The sequence below is a fragment of the Phyllosticta citriasiana genome, assembly GCF_038021145.1.
Source record: "Phyllosticta citriasiana strain CBS 120426 chromosome Unknown IWZ02scaffold_4, whole genome shotgun sequence".
Classification (NCBI taxonomy): domain Eukaryota; kingdom Fungi; phylum Ascomycota; class Dothideomycetes; order Botryosphaeriales; family Phyllostictaceae; genus Phyllosticta; species Phyllosticta citriasiana.
The window spans coordinates 847,742-871,837 of NW_027117281.1; the positions used below are offsets into that span (position 1 = coordinate 847,742).

At 55.0% G+C, this 24,096-nt stretch overlaps 11 protein-coding genes across 11 annotated transcripts; 4 read left to right on the forward strand and 7 right to left on the reverse strand.

Moving 5' to 3' along the window:
* Nucleotides 1-1,399: 1,399 nt before the first annotated feature.
* Nucleotides 1,400-1,978, reverse strand: IWZ02DRAFT_374314 (HotDog domain-containing protein; the record flags this gene model as incomplete). Its single annotated transcript, XM_066764751.1, has 1 exon — nt 1,400-1,978. The coding sequence occupies one exon, from the start codon at nt 1,976-1,978 to the stop codon at nt 1,400-1,402; it is 579 nt and encodes a 192-aa protein (XP_066624505.1).
* Nucleotides 1,979-2,406: 428 nt separating this feature from the next.
* On the forward strand, nt 2,407-3,225 carry IWZ02DRAFT_488937 (uncharacterized protein; the record flags this gene model as incomplete). Its single annotated transcript, XM_066769516.1, has 1 exon — nt 2,407-3,225. The coding sequence occupies one exon, from the start codon at nt 2,407-2,409 to the stop codon at nt 3,223-3,225; it is 819 nt and encodes a 272-aa protein (XP_066624506.1).
* A 3,448-nt stretch (nt 3,226-6,673) lies between these two features.
* IWZ02DRAFT_374230 (glycosyl transferase family group 2-domain-containing protein) lies at nt 6,674-9,217 on the forward strand (the record flags this gene model as incomplete). The annotated part of the gene is made up of 3 exons (XM_066764749.1): nt 6,674-6,865; nt 6,915-7,424; nt 7,472-9,217. The coding sequence occupies 3 exons, from the start codon at nt 6,674-6,676 to the stop codon at nt 9,215-9,217; spliced, it is 2,448 nt and encodes an 815-aa protein (XP_066624507.1).
* A 274-nt stretch (nt 9,218-9,491) lies between these two features.
* IWZ02DRAFT_515877 (alpha-glucosidase) lies at nt 9,492-12,134 on the reverse strand. Its single transcript, XM_066770663.1, has 3 exons — nt 11,657-12,134; nt 11,100-11,372; nt 9,492-11,046 (listed from the first exon to the last, which is right to left on the reverse strand). Exons 1-3 carry the CDS (start codon nt 11,971-11,973, stop codon nt 9,858-9,860), a joined length of 1,779 nt encoding a protein of 592 aa, XP_066624508.1. The 5' UTR covers nt 11,974-12,134; the 3' UTR covers nt 9,492-9,857.
* A 194-nt stretch (nt 12,135-12,328) lies between these two features.
* On the forward strand, nt 12,329-12,782 carry IWZ02DRAFT_431504 (uncharacterized protein; the record flags this gene model as incomplete). The annotated part of the gene is made up of 3 exons (XM_066766166.1): nt 12,329-12,385; nt 12,463-12,575; nt 12,638-12,782. 3 exons carry the CDS (start codon nt 12,329-12,331, stop codon nt 12,780-12,782), a joined length of 315 nt encoding a protein of 104 aa, XP_066624509.1.
* A 24-nt stretch (nt 12,783-12,806) lies between these two features.
* Nucleotides 12,807-14,022, reverse strand: IWZ02DRAFT_205179 (extradiol ring-cleavage dioxygenase). The gene is made up of 2 exons (XM_066762625.1): nt 13,497-14,022; nt 12,807-13,448 (listed from the first exon to the last, which is right to left on the reverse strand). The coding sequence occupies exons 1-2, from the start codon at nt 13,840-13,842 to the stop codon at nt 12,976-12,978; spliced, it is 819 nt and encodes a 272-aa protein (XP_066624510.1). The 5' UTR covers nt 13,843-14,022; the 3' UTR covers nt 12,807-12,975.
* A 106-nt stretch (nt 14,023-14,128) lies between these two features.
* IWZ02DRAFT_416444 (fungal-specific transcription factor domain-containing protein) lies at nt 14,129-16,866 on the forward strand (the record flags this gene model as incomplete). Its single annotated transcript, XM_066765786.1, has 4 exons — nt 14,129-15,041; nt 15,101-16,232; nt 16,280-16,453; nt 16,501-16,866. Exons 1-4 carry the CDS (start codon nt 14,599-14,601, stop codon nt 16,864-16,866), a joined length of 2,115 nt encoding a protein of 704 aa, XP_066624511.1. The 5' UTR covers nt 14,129-14,598.
* A 75-nt stretch (nt 16,867-16,941) lies between these two features.
* IWZ02DRAFT_205355 (uncharacterized protein) lies at nt 16,942-18,043 on the reverse strand. The gene has a single exon (XM_066762628.1). It carries the CDS (start codon nt 17,937-17,939, stop codon nt 17,016-17,018), a length of 924 nt encoding a protein of 307 aa, XP_066624512.1. The 5' UTR covers nt 17,940-18,043; the 3' UTR covers nt 16,942-17,015.
* A 285-nt stretch (nt 18,044-18,328) lies between these two features.
* IWZ02DRAFT_205217 (uncharacterized protein) lies at nt 18,329-19,909 on the reverse strand. Its single transcript, XM_066762627.1, has 2 exons — nt 19,386-19,909; nt 18,329-19,336 (listed from the first exon to the last, which is right to left on the reverse strand). The coding sequence occupies exons 1-2, from the start codon at nt 19,663-19,665 to the stop codon at nt 18,570-18,572; spliced, it is 1,047 nt and encodes a 348-aa protein (XP_066624513.1). The 5' UTR covers nt 19,666-19,909; the 3' UTR covers nt 18,329-18,569.
* Nucleotides 19,910-20,154: 245 nt separating this feature from the next.
* Nucleotides 20,155-21,566, reverse strand: IWZ02DRAFT_374489 (uncharacterized protein; the record flags this gene model as incomplete). Its single annotated transcript, XM_066764759.1, has 2 exons — nt 20,155-20,777; nt 20,831-21,566. 2 exons carry the CDS (start codon nt 21,564-21,566, stop codon nt 20,155-20,157), a joined length of 1,359 nt encoding a protein of 452 aa, XP_066624514.1.
* A 572-nt stretch (nt 21,567-22,138) lies between these two features.
* IWZ02DRAFT_468533 (high-affinity iron ion transporter FtrA) lies at nt 22,139-23,487 on the reverse strand (the record flags this gene model as incomplete). Its single annotated transcript, XM_066768637.1, has 6 exons — nt 22,139-22,262; nt 22,284-22,477; nt 22,529-22,727; nt 22,781-23,226; nt 23,278-23,399; nt 23,463-23,487. The coding sequence occupies 6 exons, from the start codon at nt 23,485-23,487 to the stop codon at nt 22,139-22,141; spliced, it is 1,110 nt and encodes a 369-aa protein (XP_066624515.1).
* Between the last annotated feature and the right edge of the window lie 609 nt (nt 23,488-24,096).

Below are 24,096 nucleotides of genomic sequence, written 5' to 3' on the forward strand. Positions count from 1 at the left end.
CGAGCAAACGTCCAACTGGTCCGTTTTGGTCGTCCGCAACCAGCCGCCGCATCCTCACCACACCACTCGACTCACAAGACCAGACAGGACTCACTCGGAATCCCCATGATTGCCGCCCTAGGATTGATTTCCTCATTCGGCCTCCATAAGCGAAACCCCGTTCCCCCCTTCGATTTCTGCATCCTTCCGTGCGCATGCGATTCCACACTCTAACCCAGTCTTCTGTGCTTGTGCCTTCGTCTCCATTCTGGACAGGAAAGCACCCTCGACTAAAGTACACGAGCGCCCGCATGTTGGCGGCAAACCTCGATCCAATGGTCGACTATAGCCGTCCCCGAGATGCTCGCCAAAGTCGAACGCCAAGCGGCCATGCGTGGCCCGCGTGGTCTTCGGCAGTTGAGGGTGTCCAGTTTTGATCACCTGGGGTTGCTTGCCGACTTTTGTATCCAATCGGACGGGTACGTGTCCTGCAAGACCTGCATGAGGCTCTTTTGGTAGTCTATGGGTGGTTTGCTTGCGCATGGGCTCTGTCCAGGCTGGCTCATCCAGACCTTTCAGGCCATCTCAATGGCAAGGCTCACCTCGAATGCCTCTCAGCAATGCCATCAGGCGTATTAGCCCCTCAGATTGCCTCAAACTGTATCATATTGACTGACACGTAACACAGCTCCTGTGGTCCTTCTTCGCAGTCTGCTTGCTCCGAATGATCTTGTTGCCTTGTCAAGGCAGCGCCTCTGACCGTGGGTTGGGCGCCCAGATGAGATTACCAGTATGGCACCTCAGATACAATGCTAACAAGCTCATCTCCGTTCCAAATACGACCGTTGATGGATGCGGTGCTGGATTTTGTACCGCTCGCACGGTGGCAAGTACGGCTGCAAGTGGATCATTGTTGCCAATTGTAGAAAATAAGATGTGTCAAATCCGCTCGGCAACCGAACGGAAAGGGTGGCATCGCCAATCGTCGTCTTGTTCTGTGTTTCTCCGGGTGTGCTGACCAGATGCCCGTGTTACCGGGCGCAATGATGCCAGGCACCAATCGAATACTCGTATCTCGAGGCTGGTATGCTGCGACCAGATTCCCCAGGAAATTGCGCTCAGCCCGAGGTTGCAGCTTTTCCAAGCGCCTTTTGAAGATGCCGTAGCCAGGAAAAGGAAAACATTGAACATCATGGTAAATGGTAGATCTGACAGATGAATATGTGATCAGCATCATATCTTAGTCTGTGTCATGTAGGGAGCCGGACCAAACTCAGGGCCTAAAGTATCCCATTTTGGCAATCCTTCTCGAGGCGACAGTATTCAAGAAAAGCATGCACTCCGGAAAAGGTTGCCCAGATTGGTGAGATATGGAGTGTTTTACGCTGCTGTCGCTTGCAACGAAACAAGACCATCTTTTTCATAATTTTGCCAGAGTCTCAATGAACATAACTTCTGCCGAAGCGAAGACTGCACCGAGACCATCCTCTAGAGAACTTAAAATGTAGATTTTCCGACCTTCTACTTTCTTGATCTTTGCAACCGCCAGGGCAAGACCAGGCGCTGACAGAGGCTTCTTGTATGAGACGTTCAAGTAAGCCGTGAAAGACTTCAACCCTTCAGTCGTACCCGCCCTCCTGTCCGTTTCTTTGGCATTGGCAGTCAACAAGACGCCGGTGACTTCGTCGAGAAGGGTCGCAACCATGCCGCCGTGACAGACGCCGGGAAAACCGCAAACGCCATCACCGAGCTGCAGAAACGAGCGAGCCTCGCGGATCGGATAGGAGGGGTAATCAGCAGGCAAGCGATGTTGAGTGACCCATGTTCGGACAGTACGCTGAGACTGGAGGGTCTCGGCTACGAAGGAATCCTCGGTGGTTGGTTTGGGGATCCGCGAGTCGGTTGGGCTGAGCTCGAATTGGGGATCAGCAAGAAGCTTGGCAGACCAGGGGATTGAGAGGAAGAGGGCGAGGTCGGCGTCGGAGTCGGACGAGGCCATTGCGGCGGAGAGGGCGAGGGTGAGCAGATGTCGACATGATGTTTTGTGAATGTAGGGTGATGGTTGGACAGCGGGGTGCCATATGCCGAGACCGAGGGACCGTTGGGCGCCGCCCTCTCCGTCGGCTAGCGGGAGCCCCGTTACTCACCACCTACCTTGGTCAATTTCAACACCTGCTGGCAGTCGTTGATGCATTGATCGTGCAGTTTCGAGACTGCTGTGGCCAGGAGCAGTCTGCTGCCTCCAGTCCCGCTGTCGTCCAAACGGGAACCGCTGCTGTCATCCAAGCCACCCTGGCGGCCGCTGCTGACAGAGATACAACCTCCACCCACGCACACCCACACACATTCTTCCCTACCGGTACTACCGAATACATGCGCATCTCTTCGTCCGCTGCCGCTCCCTATCTTCACCTCAAAGCCGTCCTCATGGCGACCTCATATTCATCAGGCTCCCAGTCATCCTCGGCTTCGGTCAGGACCTCGACGTCGTCCGATGAGGACACGACCATGAGCGACGTCGAACAATCCGATTCCCAACAACCGCTGCCCAGCACTCTTCACCGTCTGCCTTTGGAGATACGCGAGAAGATTTACGAATACGCCCTGCGATCAAACACGACAATATGGTGGCCACCCAACAACTCCGCGCTACCTGTGCCAGGAGCGGCAACCGCCCTCCTTACCACCAGCCACACCATCTACGCCGAAGCTGCCCCAATTCTCTACGCCTGCAACCGTCTCCTCTTTGTTCATCCCTCCGATGCCAACATGTTTGTCCACCTGTCATCGCCCGGCTACTCGCGCTGCGTCACCAACATTTGCCTGCGAATCCGAGACCGAGACGTGCGCCTCTGGTCATCCTATCTCGGCAGCGCTCTACCCTACCGCAGTCTACAGCACGACTTTCCGCGCCTCAAGTCGCTGTGGATCTTTTTTCGAAGCAGCTTTTGGTCTCCCCGCGCTCACGACCTTACCGAGTCATTCCGCCGCTGGCTCGACGACCCAGCCCTGCGAGAAATCTGCACACATTTGGAGGACCGAGTCCCCAAGGGCGCTGACGTACGGCTGGTATGCGTGCACAGAGTGCCGCGCGAACACATTTATACGCTGGCGCAGGAAGTGGGCGAAGAGTTGACCATCACCAAGACTGGTACCGGGGAGGCAAGGACCGCGTTCATGAAGCTCAGCAAGGTCGTGAATGTGGCCCTGGAGCTGGCACCGATCGATCCTGTTGCGCTGATGTGACCTTTTGGCTCGGTGGTCTGCACGATTAAAGAGGGCAGTTTGCCCTTGATTTCCTCGGCTTAACCGGCAGATTTTGGCCTATCCTCACCTTCCCTTTGTCGATGTCAAAAAAAGGACGGGATTCTCGGATGGAGTTTGGCGTCTTTGCGGTAGAATTCCCTTCTGCCTGATTTAATTGGAAAATACCCAAGTTGCAGGAGGAGGCTTTTCAAAATCTTTTTTTCGAGTTCGTCTTTTCATCCCGATACCAATGCCATCCTATCAACGATGAGACATCGTGCTCTCGCTTCCAGCCTTGAATTTCGACGTAGCAAACCCAACAGTCGAAAGGCCGCGGACCTGCTCAATCAACAATTTGCCACCATATATGGTCTAATATCCAGAACTATTACGTTCTTCTTTTCTCTACTGACTCTTCTGGCGCACCTGGCGGCTGATTCTTGGTCTCTTCCGTGCGGGAGATGACGTCTGATATTGTTTGCCCTTGCAACAGACGACTGAGATGCGTACATGGACTTTGCATGGCCACAAGTGGCGGGAGGTGGCGTACGCATGTGGGGTTGCAAAGAGGTGGCGCTATCTCTTTACGGCCGACCGAAAGGAGAACGAGCAGAAATGGGAGGAATTTCGGCATCTTGTGATCCTGGACAGTGCCTGAATCCTTTCTGCGGGAGACTGCAGAGCAGTCAATTGCCCCTGTCCATCGTCACCAATTTTTACAGGCAAGCAAGCACGCACCATCAGGATTCACTGAGCCACGCTTCACCCCATACCTCATACCAAAGCTTGTTTGCCGACTGGACGGCATAGCCAAGTTCAGCTTCCTTCTGTCAAAAAATCTAGTCCAGAAATACATCTTTGGATTTGCTGCAGGCTCCCGCGAGCTGACCATCACCGACGCTCCGCAGCCATCCGTGCGTCTGCACCGTCCCGAGACCCAATCAAGCTCCCAAACCCTCTCCTCGGACTCATCACAGCTGAAGCTGCTGCTGTTCAGGTCGGCTTTGTAGTATGGCAAGGCATGGCAAGGCAAGTAGTCTTGGAGATAATCAGCGGCGTTGGCCGCTCTGAGACGTTGCCGGCTCGCTGGCTGGCACACTGCTCAGCTCGCCCTCTGTGGCAGTTGAAAAATTTGATGGACACGTTGAATGGTCGGTCTTGTTTGCCACAGACATGCTTCTTGGTCTTTGGCAGCTGAGAAAAACATTGCGCTTTGCCATTGGACGCTCGATAGTGGCCAGGACTCTGCGAGCGGCGCGCAATAACCATAACTGGCCACAGGCACTTCAGCCACAAAGCAAGCGATGTCGTCCCTGGACCTGAAAATTGGATCGGCTTATCACCGCTTGGGTGTCGGGTGGAGGCTGAGTAAAGGGTAAGCTGGCACTTTTCAAGAATTTACTTGTTCAAGGCAGGCCATGGCACTTGGATTTGCGCTCGAGCATTATTAATCACCCATGTTGCGCCGGACTGTGGAGTGATCGGTCAACCCAAGGCGACGAGGGTCCTTGGTGGGTCCAGAAACCAGAAGACTGTGGAACGAAGGGGTCATGACAGGCGACTAGTGAAAAGGGTTCATCGGAACAGGGAAGGGACGGCGCAAATGGTGCCGTCAAAAGATGGAGACCTCGGACCAGGTCTGGAGCCATGGTCAACTTTCATGTTGTCAAGGCTGAAGAAATCCTCACGCGAGGCCAACGACGAAGTTGGGACGCCGCATCATCGCGATGGGCGTCTGATTGCTGGGATCGAAGCCTTGACGCGTGAGCCGGACCAGACTTCAGAAAGAGATAGTTAGATTCATTCAGCAATCTGCAGCGTGTGTCTCGTACATGCAGCCATCCGTCGGAGCTGTAGCAAGGCCAGAGACGACCACCCAATCGCCAAGGAAGTATAGAGAGCCAATGGTCGTGTTGGTCTTAGACGCCAGCCGCAAGCAGTGGCTAGGCAGTACTGGATCTTGTTGTCCTCGTCGACGCATCAGGATAGACAAGATGTTGCGGGAAGAGCAGAGGAGTAGTGGTTGTGGTTGAGCTCGCCTAGCCATGGCGGCCCGCAGCCAACCGAAAGCCTTCGGTTGCAAGGCCACCCAAACCAAACAACAACCTCACATCTTCATCCTCGGTCTCTTCGCGCCTCCGTCAGCAAACTATTGCACCCTCTCGCTTGATCAAGCCACTGGATATACCGCTGACGCTGATCTTCCTGTTTGAACCTTGACCTGTCCCGACCTAACTGCTTTCAACCACTCTCGCTCTCATGCCGCGGTCGAGCCAATCGGCTTCCAAAACAGCACAGCTGGTCATAACCACTTCATCACGCCATTGGGGACTTCTGGATAATCAGTGTGGCCTGATTCGCCATTGGTCCAAGCCCATCGGCCGACAGCTGGTGTGAAGAAAAAGGAAAGGTTTTTGATCATAATCGAACACGCTTCAAGTCTCTGTAGTTTCTCATTATCATTCCACGATCTGCACCATTCAACAATGAGAGTTTGTAATCTAAGGGACAAAAAATTCGGAATCGATCCTCTTCTTGACAATCGCCTCTGGGTCCCCTAAAATCATGGCCACCACGTGCTTGGATTGTCGGCTGCAGAGCGTCTGGACCGCATTCCAGCCTCAACGAGCATTTTATGCAAGACAGGGTGTGAGTCTTCATGTGCTTGGAAGCTTCAAAACAAAATCAGCTGTGAGCCCCCAAATCACATAGGGTACTGTCGGCATGCAAGACCGTTTCCTAGGTCCAGAACTATGGCATACAGCACAGGACAGGACGCCCGAACGAGGATCAGAGGCGCCACAATTGCCAATTTGGGGCAAGTCATCAGAAATAGCCTGTCGAGATGCTGCCAGCACGAACAAGGGCTGTTGGCTTGCAAGGCGCGGCCTTTGGCGTTACCATCAAGCCAACGGCACCTCGACTTGACATAGCCGCCTTCGGTACATGCGAAATGAAGCTACACGGGTACATAATGTCGTAGGCTGCCATTTGCTGCAAGTTTCCTGCTCTCCACGCTCCTACTCTCTCTTTGGCGCTTACCAACCTGCCATCGGCTCACGCCTTTGGCGCAGTCTTTCATTCAAACTACTCGTCCACAACCCTCACTTGTTGGTACTGAGTAGATTACAAGTCGCGTTTGTATTCTCGCAAGTCCGATCAATTGCCAATCCACCGTCATCTAGTAGTTTTTACAAGTTTTCATTTCGCCATCACCCTCACCATGGGTCTCAAGAACTTCCTCAGCTCCAAGTCGGCGAAGGAGGAGAATCAGCAACCCGAGGTTACCAATGAGAAGCAGCAGGAAGAGGTGACCGATGAGAAGACTCAAGAAGTCACTGCTCCGGCTTCTGCGGCCAACTCTGTTCCGCAGAGCCCAACTTTTTCAAACGCCACGACCCCCTATGGCTCCCGGCCAGCTTCGATCCGCAACTCGGCGGTGTGTGAGATGAACGACATCAAGTGCGATGTCATGGTCAACTGGCTTCACTCCCAACAGGAGGAGAAGCTGTGGTGCACAGGAGAGCCCGAAGAGGGTGTTGTTCTCAAGAAGTCCCGAGGCGAGTACGCCTGCTGCCCCGCCGAGTTGGCAGACGAGTCGAATGGATTCCTCAAGGCCGTTGAGGAGCTCAATGTCAGGGTATGTCGGAATCCCTCGTGTCTTGTTGACTCATTTAACGAATCGCCAGGCGGCCATGACTGTCAACACGCGTGTCATAAAGATTCTGCTCCACAACAACAACCTTCCATTCATCGAGATTGAGAAGGGCCTGCGCGTTCAGGTTCTGCCCGACATCACTTTCCTGCCTCGTTGCCAGAAGCATCAATTCGCTGCCTTCATTGCCGACCGTGGCATTTTGGTCGTGTGGGAGGACCTGCCAAAGAAGCTCCTCGAACGCGTGAGCAACATTGAGTCGGCCCTGATGGACATGATATGGAAGGACAATGAGGAAGAGGAGGACGATGAGAAGAAGGAGGCTACGACCGAAGTCAAGGAGGTTGAGGATGCCGAGTCTGGCGAGGACAAGCCTCGCAGGACCATGCTCCAGCAGGCCATCATGACCAGCGTCACAGTCTTCCTCGTCACATATGCCGTGGGAGGCTGCTTTCGCCAGATTGCCATTCAGACCAAGATTGACAAGAACTACATGCGCTTTGCGTTTGTGGTTGTCATCTTCCCCATCATCTGGCTGTCTGTCGTAAGTATTCTTCCTCTCGATGTTGAACACCGCTTACCTGTTTGCAGTTTTTCTTCCAGTCTTTCGTCGGTGACCTTGCTCAACTTGTCGGCCCTGTCAGCCAAGTCCACAAGAACACCAAGTACTTTTCCGGCATTGCTCCTCGTCGCCTCAACCGCGACCGTGGCGCTCTTCCCCACGTCACCATTCAGTGCCCCGTCTACAAAGAGGGCTTGCACTCCGTCATTGCGCCCACCGTCCGGTCCATCAAGGCTGCTATTTCAACCTACGAAATGCAGGGCGGCACGGCCAACATCTTCATGAATGATGACGGTATGCAGCTCATCTCTGAGGAGGAGGCGCGCGCCCGCCAGGACTTTTACGACGAGCACAACATTGGTTGGGTTGCGCGTCCCAAGCACAACTCGAAGCCCGCCGAGGGCGAAGAGCTGTTCTTGCGCCGCGGAAAGTTCAAGAAGGCCTCCAACATGAACTACGCGCTGTGGGTCAGCAACCGTGTCGAGGAGAAGCTCAACGCTGTCGCTCGCACGGATGCCTGGACCGTCGAGGACGAGGCAAATGCCTACCGCAGCGCCTTGACCGAGGTCTGCGAGGAGGATGAGGGACGTACCTGGGCCGACGGCAACATTCGCATGGGTGACTACATTCTCCTGATTGACTCGGACACGCGCGTGCCCAAGGACTGCTTCCTCGACGCCGTCAGCGAGATGGAGCAAGCACCCCAGGTCGGCATCATTCAGTACTCATCTGGTGTCATGAACGTTACGGACAGCTTCTTCGAGCGCGGCATTACCTACTTCACCAACCTCGTCTACACCCAGATTCGCTACGCTGTCGCCTGCGGTGACGTTGCGCCTTTTGTCGGTCACAACGCCTGGCTTCGCTGGTCCGCGGTTCAAAACATTGCCTATGACTGCGAGCTCGACGGACGCGAGAAGTACTGGAGTGAGGAAACCGTGTCTGAGGACTTTGACATGGCGCTGCGTCTGCAAACCGAAGGCTACATTGTGCGTCTGGGCGCCTACATGGGCGGCGGGTACGAAGAAGGCGTCTCTCTGACCGTCTACGACGAGCTGGCGCGCTGGGAAAAGTACGCATACGGGTGCTCGGAGCTCATCTTCCACCCGCTGTACCAGTGGCCGACGCGCGGGCCCTTCACCAAGCTGTTCCGCAACTTCATCTGCTCCAACATGCCGCTGCCGTCCAAGATCACCATTCTGGCCTACATCGGCACGTACTACGCCATCGGCTCGGCCTGGATCCTGACGCTGGCAAACTACTTCATCATCGGCTGGTTCAACGGCTACTACGACCACTTCTACGTGCAGTCGTTCCGCATCTACTTTGCCATCATCGTCGTCTTCAGCGCGCTGGGCAACGTGGCGCTGGGCGTGCTGCGGTACCGCACGGGCGAGAAGCCCCTCATCCCGGCGCTCATCGAGTGCTTCAAGTGGCTGCCGCTCATGAGCTGCTTCCTGGGCGGCCTGTCGATGCACGTGTCGCAGGCGCTGCTGTGCCACCTCTTCAGCATCGACATGTCGTGGGGCGCGACGGCAAAGGAGGCCGAGAACATCACCTTCTTCGAGGAGATCCCCCGCGTCCTCAAGCGCTTCAAGTGGACCTTTGTCATCTGCCTGTCGCTCATCGCCCTCATCGTCTGCGCCGCGTGGGTCTTCCCGCCCCTCTGGCAGATTCGCCAGTTTGCTGCCTTTTACCCCCTCCTCAACGTCGTCATCTGCCACTTGCTCCTGCCCATTGCCCTGAACCCCAACTTGATGCTGTTCACGTGGTAAGCAAGCAAGCTTAACGCGTGTCTTTCGTCATCATTTGTTTGGTCTTGTCGTTCAGGTGTTCCTGGTGCTTTTGTTTGTGGCGTGGCATACCCTAAGTTTTTGCGGAGGCGTTGTACAAAATTCGAGGGGAGGAGAAAGGGGCGCGGCTGTCCCGGCGTACATAATCGGTTGTTCGATATCTCTCTCTCTCTCTCTCTCTTTCCTTTCCTACTGATGGCCTTGGATTTGATGATCATACGGACAATTTTGTCTTTCCTATTTGGAGTTTCTCTCCCTGCTTTTGGTCGGAAAAAGCGACCCCCGCTGCGTGGTGGATAAATGGTCCCCACAGTGGAGCGTAATGATTTTCACCTCTAGATGTGTAAATTTAGAGAAAAGAAAACACAAAGTCTTTCCTTAAAAACCAGATGACTCTTTCCACCACTTGATTCTGCTGCCGTGCGTCTCGATCCTGACTGGATGCCGTGTACCAAGTCAAAACAGTTAGCGAGGAACTGGGGATAGAGGGTTTGTGTGCTATTTACAGTGAAGTCTCAAATCTTTGTAAAATGGGAACAAGTGCTCCGCGGAAGTATCGCTACAGCTGGCCACGGTCCAGACCACGCACGTCAATCCTGCGGCCGCCATCACCCCACCGTTCTTATACCGGAATATTCTTTTCCAAATACCCCAGCCACCGAGGCAGCGTCCGGCCCCACCTCTTCGTCTCGCACGCCGGGGCAACGCGAATGGCATCCTCAATGGCACTGGCCCAGCGCACAAGACTCGACTCCGACCATGCAGTACCCATGAGCGCCAGCCCAAACGGCATGCCCGAATCGGCGTCATCGACGCCCGCGGGCACCGTAATCATGGGATAGCCCGCCTGCGCCGCGACCTGGTACGTCTGGCCGACGTCGGGCGGCACGAGCAGCGCGTCGACGCCCTGCAGTGCAGCGTCGATGCCGCGCTCGCGCGACTGCGTCTGGCAAAAGGTCAGCGCCTGCCAGAAAGTGGCGTCGCGCGTGCCGTTGGTCGCCAGCGAGGCGAGGAAGCCGTCCTGGCCAGAGTAGAAAGCTGGGATGCCGCGGGGCCAGGGGAAGCCGCCCTCGGTGCCGTCGTTGTCGCGGTTGTACGCTACTATGTCTGCGAGCGAGCGGATGCGCGTGTTGGAGAGTTCGGAAAGGTACGTTGCGATGTTGCGGTAAAAGTCGACGGCGACGACGGTGTATTCGGATTCGTTGGCGTACCCGCGCGTCGAGCCGTAGTCCCAGTCCCAGCCGTCTGGACTGACGAGAAGGGAGCGGCTGGGGAGCTCGGTGTTGTTGACAATGGTTGTTCCTTGAGTCTTGAGGTATTCGAGGACTGAGACGAGTGTGGATTGCTGTGCGCTTGAAGAGTGCTGCCAAAAGCTGTCCCAGGGGATACCAAAAGTCGCGTTGGACAGAGCAGTGCGGTTGGAGAGAAACTGGGCGTAGCCACCATTAGGAGTTTGGCCGCTCTGCGCCAACGTGTAGTTGTCTCGAGAGTCAAGGCCATAGATAGCATCTAGGGCGTACACTGCGTCCCTGACACTCTTGCCAAAAGTTCCGACTGTATCTTGATGCTCGGACTCGGGAATCACGCCGGCTCTGGAAGTCAATCCAACAGTCGGCTTGATTCCGACAATACCATTTCGGTCTGCGGGATTGATCACACTGCCATCAGTTTCTGTACCAAGGGCGAATGGCACAACGTTTGCCGCAACAGCGATTGCGCTGCCGGAGCTACTGCCTCCTGGCGAGACAGTCAGGTTGTACGGGCTTCGAGATTGACCTCCGCGCGCAGAGAATCCTTCGCTGTAGTTGTTGCTATTCATGCTCAGCCTCGAGTTCTTTTGTGGAATGAAGAACCGGCGAAATACCTTCGCATATCAGCCCACTCAGACAGCGTCGCCTTGCCGAAGAGAACCGCGCCAGCTTCCCTCAAGCGCGTCACGACGAATGCGTCTCTTGGAACAATTGAACCGAGAAGGGCCCAGGATCCGGCTGTCGTTTCCATCTTGTCTTTGGATGCTATGTTGTCTTTGACGAGGAATGGAATGCCATGGAGAGGACCACGCACTTTGCCTGATTTTCTCTCTTCGTCTAGAGCTGCGGCTATAGAGAAGACATCGGGATTGAATTCCAGAACGGAGCTGTTGAAGTTTTAGATATTTACTGTTTGACATTGCTGAAGTGAGATAGTCTCCCGTAGTGAAGCTAATTGCGAAAGGTCGTAGTACACAACAAAGAAGGTTGGGGAGCGAGGAGGGTGCATGCTAATGAAGAAGCAGCGACAGGGAGCATTAGTAAGTTTTGGAGCTTTTCAAATAGGCGGGAGGCATCTCAACCTTTGGCATCAAGAGGATGAGAGCCCTCTGTATTGATAGTATCCCACAACAGTTGGGGATGAAGTCGAACAGAAGAACTTCAGGCATACCTAATGTACTGATCGACCTGCTGCATTCTGCGCATGAAGCAGAATACCAGCTCCTCCGAGGTCAGTTTCCCTGAACTCATGACATGCTGCAGCTCATCAATGGAAGCCTCTTCCAATTGGATATCCCGGCATTTCTCCATTGGGAACAGCGAAGATGAGTTGGCTTTTTGAAGCGACGGAAACTGGTACGGAAATGGGTCCTGGAGAGGGTCGACGGCCAAAGCCCCTGAATAGAGCGAGTCGTTTGTCCCGTAGCCGCGCGCAAGCACAACGAGAGAGCCGAATGCCAGGCCCGTCAAGGAAGCGCGAGGAGACATGGGCGCGCCGTCCGGAGGAGAGGTTGAAGTCGGACGTCAGGGTCGACTCATGGCTGCAGATGCAGGGTGTATGCACAGGGTTGTCAAGTCTCGTCGTACATGACCGTGCGCATGTAACGGTTATCGCAAAGTTCCAGAAGCAGACGACGAGGTGGACAGGTGGGGGGATGTTTTGCAGGGTGCAGGGACCAAGTCAATGGGTAAGCTGCAGCTCAGTGCAGCGGGAGACGGGGAGATGCAGGTTGCGTGACGTCAACCATCACCAAACAACAATTCCTTGGCCGTCTTCCTTCATCGCCTCTGCCAATCAACCCAATTCATCTTCTTTCTCTTCGCACATACCCACGCATCGATCATGTCTGAAGTCGTCGTCTTCGCCGTCGCGACTCCCAAGCCCGAGCACGCCGAGAAGGTTTTTTCTCACACCCCTGGAGTTTTCATCACAAGCATCTGGACGGGAATCCCGGCTAACCTTGAAACCTTGACCAGTTCCTGGAGCTTATCAAGGCCCACGCCGCTTTCGTCCAGGCAAACGAGCCCGACACCCTGCGCTACCAAGTCCACAAGGAATCCAACGACAACAAGGTCGTCGTTCTCGAGACGTGAGATCAGTCCACTCCGCTCGCTTCATCACACTCGAATTGACCCTGCCTCCGCCTCGTAGATACAAGAACCAGGCTGCCATGGACGCCCACATGGCCGACGAGAAATTCCAGGCCGTGGTCAAGGAAATCACGGAGAACGACCTCTTGGCCCAGCCGCTCCAACTTGTCTCCACGTCTCCCGTCGCAGGCTTCGCCAGCCGCTAATGTGGACAGCATCTGTTATTGTACATACTTGAAGGCAAGACTATCAATGTGTACATAGCTAGAATAAAGAAAGACTTGATACAAACAACACTCTTTCTTCGCCACGCGCTCAACGCTCCGACTTCCATGAGATTGCTCGCAACCATGAAACCACGAAATTGTAAAAATCCCAGAGGAACATCTCAGCCTGGTCTCATTCCCAATAATATGAGAACATGTCCAGGCCACCAAACTCGTCCGCGTATAACTTGGCAATTTGCTCGCCACCTGCACCCGCGCAGACAATGAGAGGCAAAAAGTGCTCCGCACCACCGCGCGGATGCATTTCGTAAGATGCAGGATACATTCTCCAGCCTACAAGCTTCTTTTCCCTTTCATCAATGTTGGCTTCTTTTACTGCGTCGGTTACAGCATTGCTCCACGCGGCGTTGAGAGCCCTGAATTCCGGCTCCTCTGTGACACCGCTAAACATGTGGCGGAGGTTGTGCAAAGTGGCGAACCCGGAGCCGACAATCGCAACATTTCTCTCTCGGAGCTTTGCGAGGGCGCGCCCCATCTTGAAGTGCTCGTGGGGGTCCTCGGATTTCAAGACGGATATCTGGACAATCGGAATATCGGCCTTGGGATTTATTAGGAGCATGGGTACAAAGACGCCATGGTCCCACCCTGAGTTTGTCAATTCACATCTCTGTCAAGAACACATCTTGTCCTTACCTCTTTCCTCGTCGAATTCGGGTTGCAGTCCCACATTTTCAAAAGCTTCTGCAACCTCCTTGGCTACGTCGGGCGAGCCTGGAGCGTCATATTTGATCTGGTAACTCTCTGGTGGAAAGCCGTAGTAGTCATACAAAAGGCCATGCTTGTTGGCACTTGAGATTGTGGGTTTTGTTGTGGACCAATGGGCGGTTACGAGGACTATCGCGCGTGGTGCCTCGGCAGTTCCCAACTTCAAAATTTCGGGGACTTTTTCCCTCATCGACTTCACAAGAGCCGTATGGCTGGGGTCGCCAAGGATAGGCATAGGACCTCCGCCGTGGGAAACGCAAATGACGGGTGCCATGGCCGGGGTGGTCCGATTTTAGACGAAACGAAACGGTTGCTGCAGACTGGCAGCGGCAATGGGCAAGGCAGCGTAGAGGTAGCGAATACTAGCGAAGAGGGACATGACGAAAGGGTGACCAATCTCCAGTCGAAGGCGGCGCGAAAGTGAGACGCGACTTCTCGTGATCCACGACACAGCGGAATGCTTCCAGTTGGTTTGATTCCGCGGAACAGTTCCGAGAAGACTCCGAGCACCTGGCCTGCCTCCTCGACCAACCATTCGAGCCTGCACCTCAATGCTTCTACATGCAACGACAAGCAAGCCACCGAATGCCTGACATTGCGCCCTAGCCTGTGAAGAAATACATCCACGACGATGAACGTCTGCAACACCTTTCACGACATGTCTCGACCGAGTTTAGGCCAACCTGAGCGTGGAACCACATCATGGCCTGCTTGTTCCGTTGCGCAGTTCGGTCTTTGAGAAGTTACTAAGCCGGCGCTCGAAGAACCGGGTCTACTGTTCTACTAGTCTACTAGGTAATGGGATCTATTCCACAACCATACACACTACGACGGAGCCAGGCCTTGCATCACCAGTCTATACCACTCGACATCCAGTTGTTTGTGTCATCTGTGCTGGTCGCCGACTCCTAGGCCATCCAAGGCCGTAACTCGCGGCCACGACTTTCGGCTCTTCTTCCACCGGAAATTTGCCAGTCAACGTCAAGTGAGCGTCCAACGACGACGCGCCATCCAGACAAAGAGAAGAAACATGCGAAATCCAGTGGCATGCGTCTCCTGCAGAAACGCAAAGCAAAAGTGCATCCATCGCGACAAGCCTCCGTGCGACCGCTGCCGGGCGGCCGGCAAGGCTGACAGCTGCCGATTTCCTCCTCCTGGCACCTCCGCCATACACAGGCAGTCCAAGCGCCGCCGTCTATCATCTCATCAGTCCACTGGCAATCGTAACAATGGAGCTCCCGGTCAGCTTCGTTCACCATCCGAGAGCAGTCTGCAGCTAGCATTCCCAAGTGGGCTCGACACGTCGTTGAATCATGTCGACCCATTCAACCTGTTGACCGATGAGGTGAAGAAGAGCTATCTACGTTGCTCGTATAAGTGGTGCTTCCATCACACGCCGACCTTTTTGAATCGCGTCATTGAGAAATCTCTTGACCCTTGGATTTCTTGGTCTATTCTGGCCCTTGCCGTTAGGTAGGCTCATCAGGTCGTTGGAGCCACAGCTCCCTCTACATCGTCCTCACGCTGCGCAGGTTCAGTCGTCATGGCCCGGGCCCCTACCCAACCCCTACAGAGGCTAGCAACGCCTTTGCCGCCCATGCTAGACAGATTCTCCAGCTCGAATTGGAGACCCCAAGCATCTCACGCATTCAGGCTCTCCTTATGCTGACTGGCCATGACTGGGGCGCCGGGAATGGCCGAAGAGCATGGTTCTACCTGGGCATGGCCATCCGCATGGTGCAGATACTCAACCTGTGCGAAGAGCATTCATTCCAAGACGCTACCGTCCCAACGGCCCAAGAATTCATCGAGGCTGAGGAGCGCAGGCGAACAGCCTGGACATGCTTCCTCATGGACAGCCTTTTGAGCGGAGGCAAGGGCCGAAAGCGCTCACTCTCTTCTTCCGACATGCATATCCAGCTGCCATGTGAGAATGACATGTACATTTTCGGGGAGCCTGTCCAGTGCGAGCGAATTGACCGCTCGACGAATCCCATCTCCTCCATGGTTCCAGCAGGCTCAACAGGAATGATTGGCTATAGCCTGCGCGTGGCCGACGTCTGGGGCGAGGTGGCACATTGGGCCTGCTCCAAGACTGTCAATGATGAGCTGCCTTGGGATGTGTCGTCGAGGTTCAACCAACTCTCCACCTCGCTCCAGACTTGGGTCAGTTCACTTCCGACAAGGCTTCAGTACAGCATTCGAACGCTGGAAGCACACAATGCGCTGGAACAGGGGCAGGCATTTTGCTATATGCACTGTATCCACTTCATGAGTCTCATGTTCCTACATCGCGCCCATCTACCCGTTCTGGGTCCGTCCGCAGACGGCCAAACAATTCCATCCAACACCAGCGAAGACAACCGAGATGCCTGGCTTCTATGGCGGAAAACATCACGGAAACAGCTTTTCCAAGTCGCGACCACAGTATGCGACATGGTGAATGAAATGGTCTCGTTCGGCAACTTCTTTCTCAGGGGTCTAGTACCTTGGGTCGGCTTCACCATTTACGAGGCGGTTGGAGTCATTGTGTATCGCGCCAACTTTCACTTCGACGAAGAGGACGACATGGGCAACATTATTGACGACGACAAAGAGAGAATTGTGCGAGGCTGTAGCTTCCTCAAAGACATGAAGGAGCAATGGCCCATGGCTCAACAATGGGTAAGTGACTCTGCCCGCAGACGATTTCGTCGCTAACCAGGGAAAAGTTTGAAACGGTTAAGCGCATGCAGGCGTGCTATCGTAGAGTACGCAATGAAGGAGGCAGTAGCATCCCAGAGACGGAGCAAAGAACAATCCGAAACGCCATTGTCGACTATGGAGCTCTCCAGCCATCACCGGTGCAGGCAGAAGACGAAGTCAACACCCCAGCCCCTTCAAACGTAACCAAAGCCCTTCCCCACCTACACTCTCACAACCAAGAGAAAAGCTGACATTCCACCTCCATCAACAGCGGCCATCGCTCCCAACCGACCCAAGCAACAACACGCCCGCCACGGCAGATACAAGCGCAGCAGCAATAACAACAACAACAACAACAACAATAACAGCTGACCAGCCCCATACCGGCCCTCCCTCTCGCACCTACTCACCGCTGCCCCAGCTGCCGGACGACGACGCCTTCTTCGAGGGCGACTGGTCCATGTTCGACGACAACGCGCTGCAAAACGCCGACCTCGACGCCCTGTTCCTTAACGCGACGCAGGAGTTTTGGGGCGCGTTTCCCGGCGAGGTCGGCCACTTTGATCCGTCGCCGCCTTCTGGTCCGGACTTTGGGGGCATGTGGAGGAGTTGACGATGTGCTCGGTGCTCGGTGCTGCTGTTGTGTCTTGTACATCCAGTGGCCTTTTTGGGGGGTCTTTTATGGTTGGCGGTGCGGGCGGTGCGGAAAAACTCTTTGCACATCATCGGCATGTTGGGCTTGGTGTATGTCCCAGAACCCTTTCAAGCAGACTTAATCTCCCCATCTCCCTGTTTGACGTTGCAATGGAATGGCGGCACCTCGCCAAGGGCCTCTGTGACTGACATACATCGAAGCCAGGAATCACAGCGGCGCTGAGAGCACGTGGTCCACGGGAACAGACCTACCTGAGTTTTTGAGCAACAGAGCTGGAACAGCGGCCATTGGAGATGCATGAGGTTGTGTCTCGTCTTCTTGCGGACCCTTGACTTCAGATATGCATGCATAGTAAACACATGCAAACAAAGGCTGCTGCTGCTGCTGCTGCTGCTGCTGCTGCGTCTTGTTGGGTGTAAGGCGTGCTGCTGAAAGTCTACTGCCACCCACACAGCTAGAACGCCTCCAACAGAAATACTTTTCCAATCCACGGCCCAGGCACGAATGATATACCCCTCTATTACGCTGACACCGGAACATACAAATAGTAAACGTCCCATTCGCCCCGTCATCTCCGCATCAATGCAAAGACGGCCCGCTGGTGCTTGCGTCCAGAAGCAACGACAGTGCAGGACGGTTCGGTGGAGTGGTGGGCGGTCATAAGAGGAAGTTGAATTTAGCGGGAAGGAGGAGTTGGCAAGTTGCTTTCTTTTGCTTTGCTTTGCTTTGCTTTCTTTTTGCTTTGCTTTGCTTTGCTTTGCTTTGCCTTGCTTTGCCTTGCCTTGCTTTGCTTTGCCGTGCTCAGCTGCTCTCGCTTGCCAGCTACCAACCAAGCACAGAGCAAGCGAGCGAGTAGATGATGAATCTAGACTTTTGGCTGGCTTGGGGCGAGACAAGAACATGGAGTGTTGTTGATTCAGCTTCGAAGCTGGGTGGTGGGTGTGCAGGGGTTTTGGCAGAGTGAGCGCGGCTTCTGCCGTTGTGGCTTTTGAGCCATTATTTCCCCCCGAAAGAGCGGCATGTGGTGCCATGACGTGATGTGCATTTGGAATTCAGCTTTACTGCCGGCGTGTTATTGGAGATGAAGGGAGGCCGGCACCCATGATCCTTATCCAGAGCGGAAAAAGAAAGGAGCAGAGTTGCTGCTAGGGTGGATGACGAAACAGGAACATGAGCAACGGGAGGAAATGTTGTAGGGGTCTTGATTACCGAGCTACACGGTAGACCCTGCATGCGCACATGCATAGTCTGACGGTACTCTCCGAGTGCTTACTTCGGCACAGAAACAGAGGTTCCACGTGGGGAATGAAGAGAAGAATGAGCCTTGAGCTGCTCGTGGAGAGCATTGGAAAAAAGGGAAAAGATGATTCCAATACCATGATGAGCAATGCAAACAACGCCACCACAGACGCCTTGGACGCCCCGATTGAGGACGCGTGAGAAAAGCCTCCAGCCCAACCACCAACCGCTCCACCACCATGACCCGCGCCTCCACGCGGCCTGTGGCTCGCCTCCATGCGGCGGGCGCCACCATTGCGGTCCTACGTCCGACGCAAAAAATGGCCTTCCGTCGCGGCGGCCGCGGCGGCCGCGGACGCTCACCTCATCTCCAGTCAACCACCGCATAGCACCACGTGATGCGCGCCCAGTGCATCCAAAACTCATCGATGCAACTCATTCGACCTCTTCCTGTCGAGGCGGCGATTGACAGCGCCGAGGACGACCTTGAGGATGCCCTCCCCGTTCAGCACCGCGTCGTCGTTTCCCAGAAAAGGCACTGTGTCGACCATGTCGCGCACGTCCTCGCCGGCCAGCTCGGCCAGGCCGTCGTCGAGCTGCTTCAGGTGCTCGCGCGCCTCGGGCTCGCGGCCGACCTGGAAGAATTGGATGCCAACCTGCCACGCGGGCGCGTCGGCCCGGTCCAGCTTCTTGGCCGCACTGATGATGACGCTCTCGACGTCGTCGCTCGGCACGCCGTCCGTGATGACGATGATGTTGAGAGGCTTGACGCCGTCTGGGTTTGCTGCCACGCGCGCTAGGTACGGGCGCAGGATCTGGTTGAGCTTTTGCCCCGTCGGCGTGCCGCCGCGCGGCCGCACCGTGGAAAAGATTTCCGTCACCGTCGATGGTACCGTTACGTTGTGGTGGAATTCCGAGTTGGGCGCGTTGAGGAAGTAGATGTCGATTCCGTCCGCATCGTGCGCTGTGCAGATGGGCGTAATCGTTTCGAGGGCTTGCGCGGTTTCTCTCCAGCTGCGACCGGCCATGGATCCCGAGTCATCGATTAGAAATACAGTATCGAAGCTGGCGAGGAATGAGAATCGGTCATCGCGTGTAGAAGAGGTTGAGACGCGTGGCTCTGCTGGCTCCGGAACGGTCATGTGTGTAGGCATGGCTTGTGGCGTGTACGCAGGTGGAGGTTCATTCACTGGGAAAGGGTTAATCTTGTACCGAGCTTGATGAATGAGGAGGCTTACCAGGACGACGCGTTGGTGGCGAGGTTGGGGTAAATGGGTTGGGATGCGCGTGCTCTTGAACGCTTCCGGAACGCGTAGATTTGAAGCTCATGACCCTGCTCAGCCTCGACTCACTCCTGTCACCCTTGTCGCTGCTCTTGGAGAACTTGTTCCGCAGGCTGCCGAGGATAGATTGCCGTCGCTCCATGACGATGTTTGGGTTATGTGTACAAGTTGAGTGTGAATGGTCGAAGACAGTATCGGTGGGGTCTAGGAAGGTGCAAATGGCCGCTACCGTCATTGGTTGTGAGATGCTCTCGCTTGCAAACGGCGCTTAGAAATGTTTTTGGTATGTAGGTAACCAGGACGCGGTGTTTGCCAACGTTTCCAACAAGAGTCTCTCCCATGCGGCATAGACGATTTGGATTCATGACATAAATCGAGAAACAGCTCCGACTTTTATAGATCGATGGCCCCAGAACTATTCCGCCTTGAGGAACGACTGTCGCCTCTCACTCTTTGCCACAGAGGCAGTGTTGAAGGAGTATGGTAGGAGTGACTAAAGGCGTTCTTGTCGAGGCTTGTTGCAGCCTTGCTCGGCAACGAGAAGGCTGAGTTGGCTTCGCTTGTCGTCTGCGTGGGCCCTGTCGGATCCGTCAAGCCTGCTGCGCCCCCTCCTCGAACACCGCAGACGACATGCCCACGTGACGTCGAATTCCCATTCCAGCAACGTTGGTTTCAGCTTCCTTTGTTCCCTTGGTGTAACATGCCGTCTCGGCTTGTGCAGGATTCACCAGGGGCGCGATTCGGGGCGTTTGCCGGGGAGAAACATTGGGGAACGACTTAACGGCGGCATGGCACCGTCGCCAGTCCAGTCTCTCTGCGCAGCCATGAACAACTCTCTTGTCGGCGCATGTCGATTCCTACAATGATTTTCGCTTGGCCGGATGCCGTTTCCCTTGGCCCACATCACAGGCCTCTTGCAAAGTGACCACGCGTAGGAAGCCCGCTGATCTCTCCAGCATTCGCCGCAAATGCCAATGTCATTGTTGGAGGAATCAACCATGGACTGGACGAGCAGAAGCAGGGGGAGCATCCTCTCCCTTAGACCGCAGTGGGCATGGTTCTGGTCGATTTGGTATTCGGGACATTGACGCAAATTGTCCAACAATTTTGAGATATCGCCCTCGTAAGCGGTCGTACCATCCGATCCTGATATTATACTTTCGAGGCCGAGCGTTCCAATCTTGGTGAGGAAGCGGATCATCTCTCCCAATTGGTACGAGTCGCACTGGGCTGAGGAATCGTACCCTAATTTGCACTGACGCTGAGGTGACGAGTATAAAGACACGAAATGCAGTTGCATCGAGCTAATGGTGTCGAGAACAGCTTGTCGGCGAAAGAAGAGTTCATCTAAAAGTCGTCAGTGGATATGTCGTGATCAGTGAAGCCGGGATCAAACCTACCCTCAATGCCTGGGAGATCAATCCACAGCGCAGCCCCATCCTCGTCTTCAATACCAGCTTTCCACCGTGCGGAGCCCTGAACAATGAGCCTCCTGCTGTACTGTCTGACCCAGGGCGGGTAGTCTAAGAACACGCCAATCAAAAGCCTTTGGCGTATGCGCTCCTCTGTCGAAGCAGAGAACCCTTTGGTCTTGATTTTCATGTCTATCATAGAAAGATATTTGTGCTTTTTGACAACAGTGGCAAAGGCAGGCAGAGAATCGAAGCGATCCGCCAGCACGCATAGGTTGGCCAAATTGGTGAGCGGAGGAGGGTCCTTTCCCAGACTCGAACCATGCAGGACCCGAAGAAAATCAGCCATCAAGAATTTTATAGAGCTGACACGAGATATCCGCCCAACGTCTACGAGTGTAACCTCTGGTAGGTTTTCGGCAGGGACTTCGATCATGCGCGGATTGCATTTCCGCAGCTCCTCAAGCTGTTTGGCAACTCTGACGCCTTCATTGAAAGTTGGACCAAGCAGGTTATCAAAGTATGTCGATTTTCGGCGCAGACGGCTGGTTTCGACGCGATAAAGGAAGCCTTCCTGGCCCTCGTCCTCCTTGACCCGTAGAATCAAATCACCGTCAGACGCAATGACAGTGACTGAAGACTCGTTCTGCTTTTCTGGGGTGGCGGGGGAAGAATTCGTAGGAACAGGCGGAGGCGGCGAGCCAAATAGAGAGGGGCGTGTCATGCTGGAGGCTGTTGTTGGAGCTAATGAGGGCTGTGTCGACGGAGGAGGCGCAGTGAGCTGTGGGTACATGTGGTGGGACGGTGAGCCAGAAATGTTGTGGCAGGATGGCGATGCTGAAAAGCGTCGGGAGCATTCACGGATATGGCCAGTTCATGATGGTGGTGAGAAAATGCCAATGGAGTGCTTCTTGGTAAGAGATGGGTGGAGGCAACAGCAGTTAGTCGGGTCCCGTCGTGTGCAGATGTCCGTGCACGGAGCACGGAAAAACGTCACCTCACGCTGGCTGCCGTGGTCGATGCAACCCGACCTCTCCTCCTCGTCGCCATCAAACATGTCCACCTTGTCCGTCTTGCCAACCTCGCTGCTCCATCGCTACACGCTCAAGGTCCCGGCACGCGTCACAGGTGGTATCAGAGACGAGGCTTATCAGTGACGAGGCTCTCATTGAACCTTGCGCAGTTCAGCTGCCACTTATCCACTGACCGAGCCACCCTTGCATGCTTTCGAAATATGCCACCAGACGCCAGTCATTACAGTCATAATTACCCCTCAACGGCCCTGGATTCGCCCATTCAGATCCTGATTTCTCGAACGGCCTCTGTAGGTGACGCTTCCTCATCCAGTTTCGTTGTTGAAAAGAAGGCGCTTGCTCGCTTCGACCATGATCCGTTCAATTCTTTGCTCCCTTCTCGGCTGCTGCCACTGCCAGTGTCATACTGGAGAGGCGAGGGCGCAAGGAATGGAAGATGGCCGTTTTGCTCGGTGTAGCGCATAACACCGAAAGCAAGGATGATGGTGAGCCAATACAAGTTGTATGAGATGACGGAACCGTAGGTAGCGGAATTTTGCCAACCCAGGATCGCGTTGAAGATGCCCCAGCCGCCACCGCCGTTGACCTCCGGGTTGCAACACTGGACAGCTGTTAGCGCCTCGACACTGTTGCGCGTCAAGACTGTACTTACATTCACATGCCAGACGCTTTGCCTAATGTCGTATGAACCTGGTCCAGAGGCCGTCTCGGCAGCATCACCCCCGGTCAATTGGACCCAGTGGTGCTGCTGAAAGCTCCAGACAGCTTTTGAGAAGAGGCCGGCGGCTACCAAGTAAAGCAGGCACGTCGAAATGACGAGAAAGATTTGGAGAGACGTTTCGAGGCCACCTCTGATGTCTTTTGGTCAGCCTGTATTTTGGGTTCCACATGGAGGACAACTCACCTGTAAATCAGGTAGCCAATCAAGCAGCCAGCAGCCAATCCACAAAAAACGGCCAATGGAAAGCTCTCGGCAGGCAACCCCAGACCAACACCGCCAATGAAGACGACCGCTTCGAGCCCCTCGCGCAGGACGGTTACGAAGGGGAGGATGAACATGGCGTACTTCTCGGCCCACTGCTTCATACGAGTGGCGGCAGGATCTTTGCGATGATCCCTTGCCTCGAGGGCCTTTGCAAGCTTGACCTTCCACTTGTCCTGCAGCTTGGAGACGCGCAGGAGGGCGGCGCCCATGATGGTGATGATGACGGCGGCGACAAGGCCAAAGATGCCCTCCCAGAGATCTTCAGTCTTTGAAAAGTACTCCTTCCCGAGGCCGTAAAAGGCGCCGATCATGGCCGCCCCGATGACGATGCAGATGGCCAAGCCCAAGCCCACTCCGAACCATACCTGCAACAAAGTCAGATGGGAGCAAGTGGACATGGGGATGGATGCACTTGCCTGGCGAACCAGTTGTTTGTGGGTTCGTGGGTCATGGTCGCTGAGCGACTGCTTGAGAAAGGAAAGCAGAACGGACACGATGATGCTCGTCTCCAGGCATTCGCGCATGCAAATGAAGAAGACTTTGGAGGTAGATTAGATTAGCAGCCATCAGTAACAGGTCACGGGTGGGGAGAGCTGCTTACTGGGCACGGCGAAGACGTTGACCATTGTGAAGGCTTAGGCAAAGGAGGCAAGGCATGCACAGTGAGGGAGGGAGTGCACCAAGAGGGGCATCTCTTTTTTAAGAATAGACACGTACGGCATGGGAGGGAGCAGAGCACCTGTACCTACCTACCTACCTATGCAACCTGACTGCAGGGACTGGCCAGGTCTGTGCTCGCAGAGGGGAAGCTTGGCCTAAGGCTTGGTGCGTGATGGCTGATGCTGCTGATGGTCCTCTAGGTTGGTTCATGTTGGCTTCGACCTTCAGCTCGCTGTGCATTGACCGACTGGACTTCTCCACTCTCGCCGGATCGTCATCCTGCGAGCTCATGACCGTCGAACTCCCGTCCCTTCGTCGTCGCTCTCAACCCCGGTCATGCACTTCACAGGCGGCTGGATGCGCAGCACCCTCCCCTGTCCCGCCCGCCACCGCCAGATTCCAGCCAAGACGACGCCCAAAATGAAAACCTCGACAGAAGCCGGCGCGTCAAACTCCACATTGGGCCAGGATTGGAATGCGTCACGAATCGCAATCCTGAGCCCCCAGGCCGGGGTCTGCCGTGTGTCAAGTTTGAACCGCCTCAGCCGTGCTCCCGTCCCGCTCGCCGCTCGCCG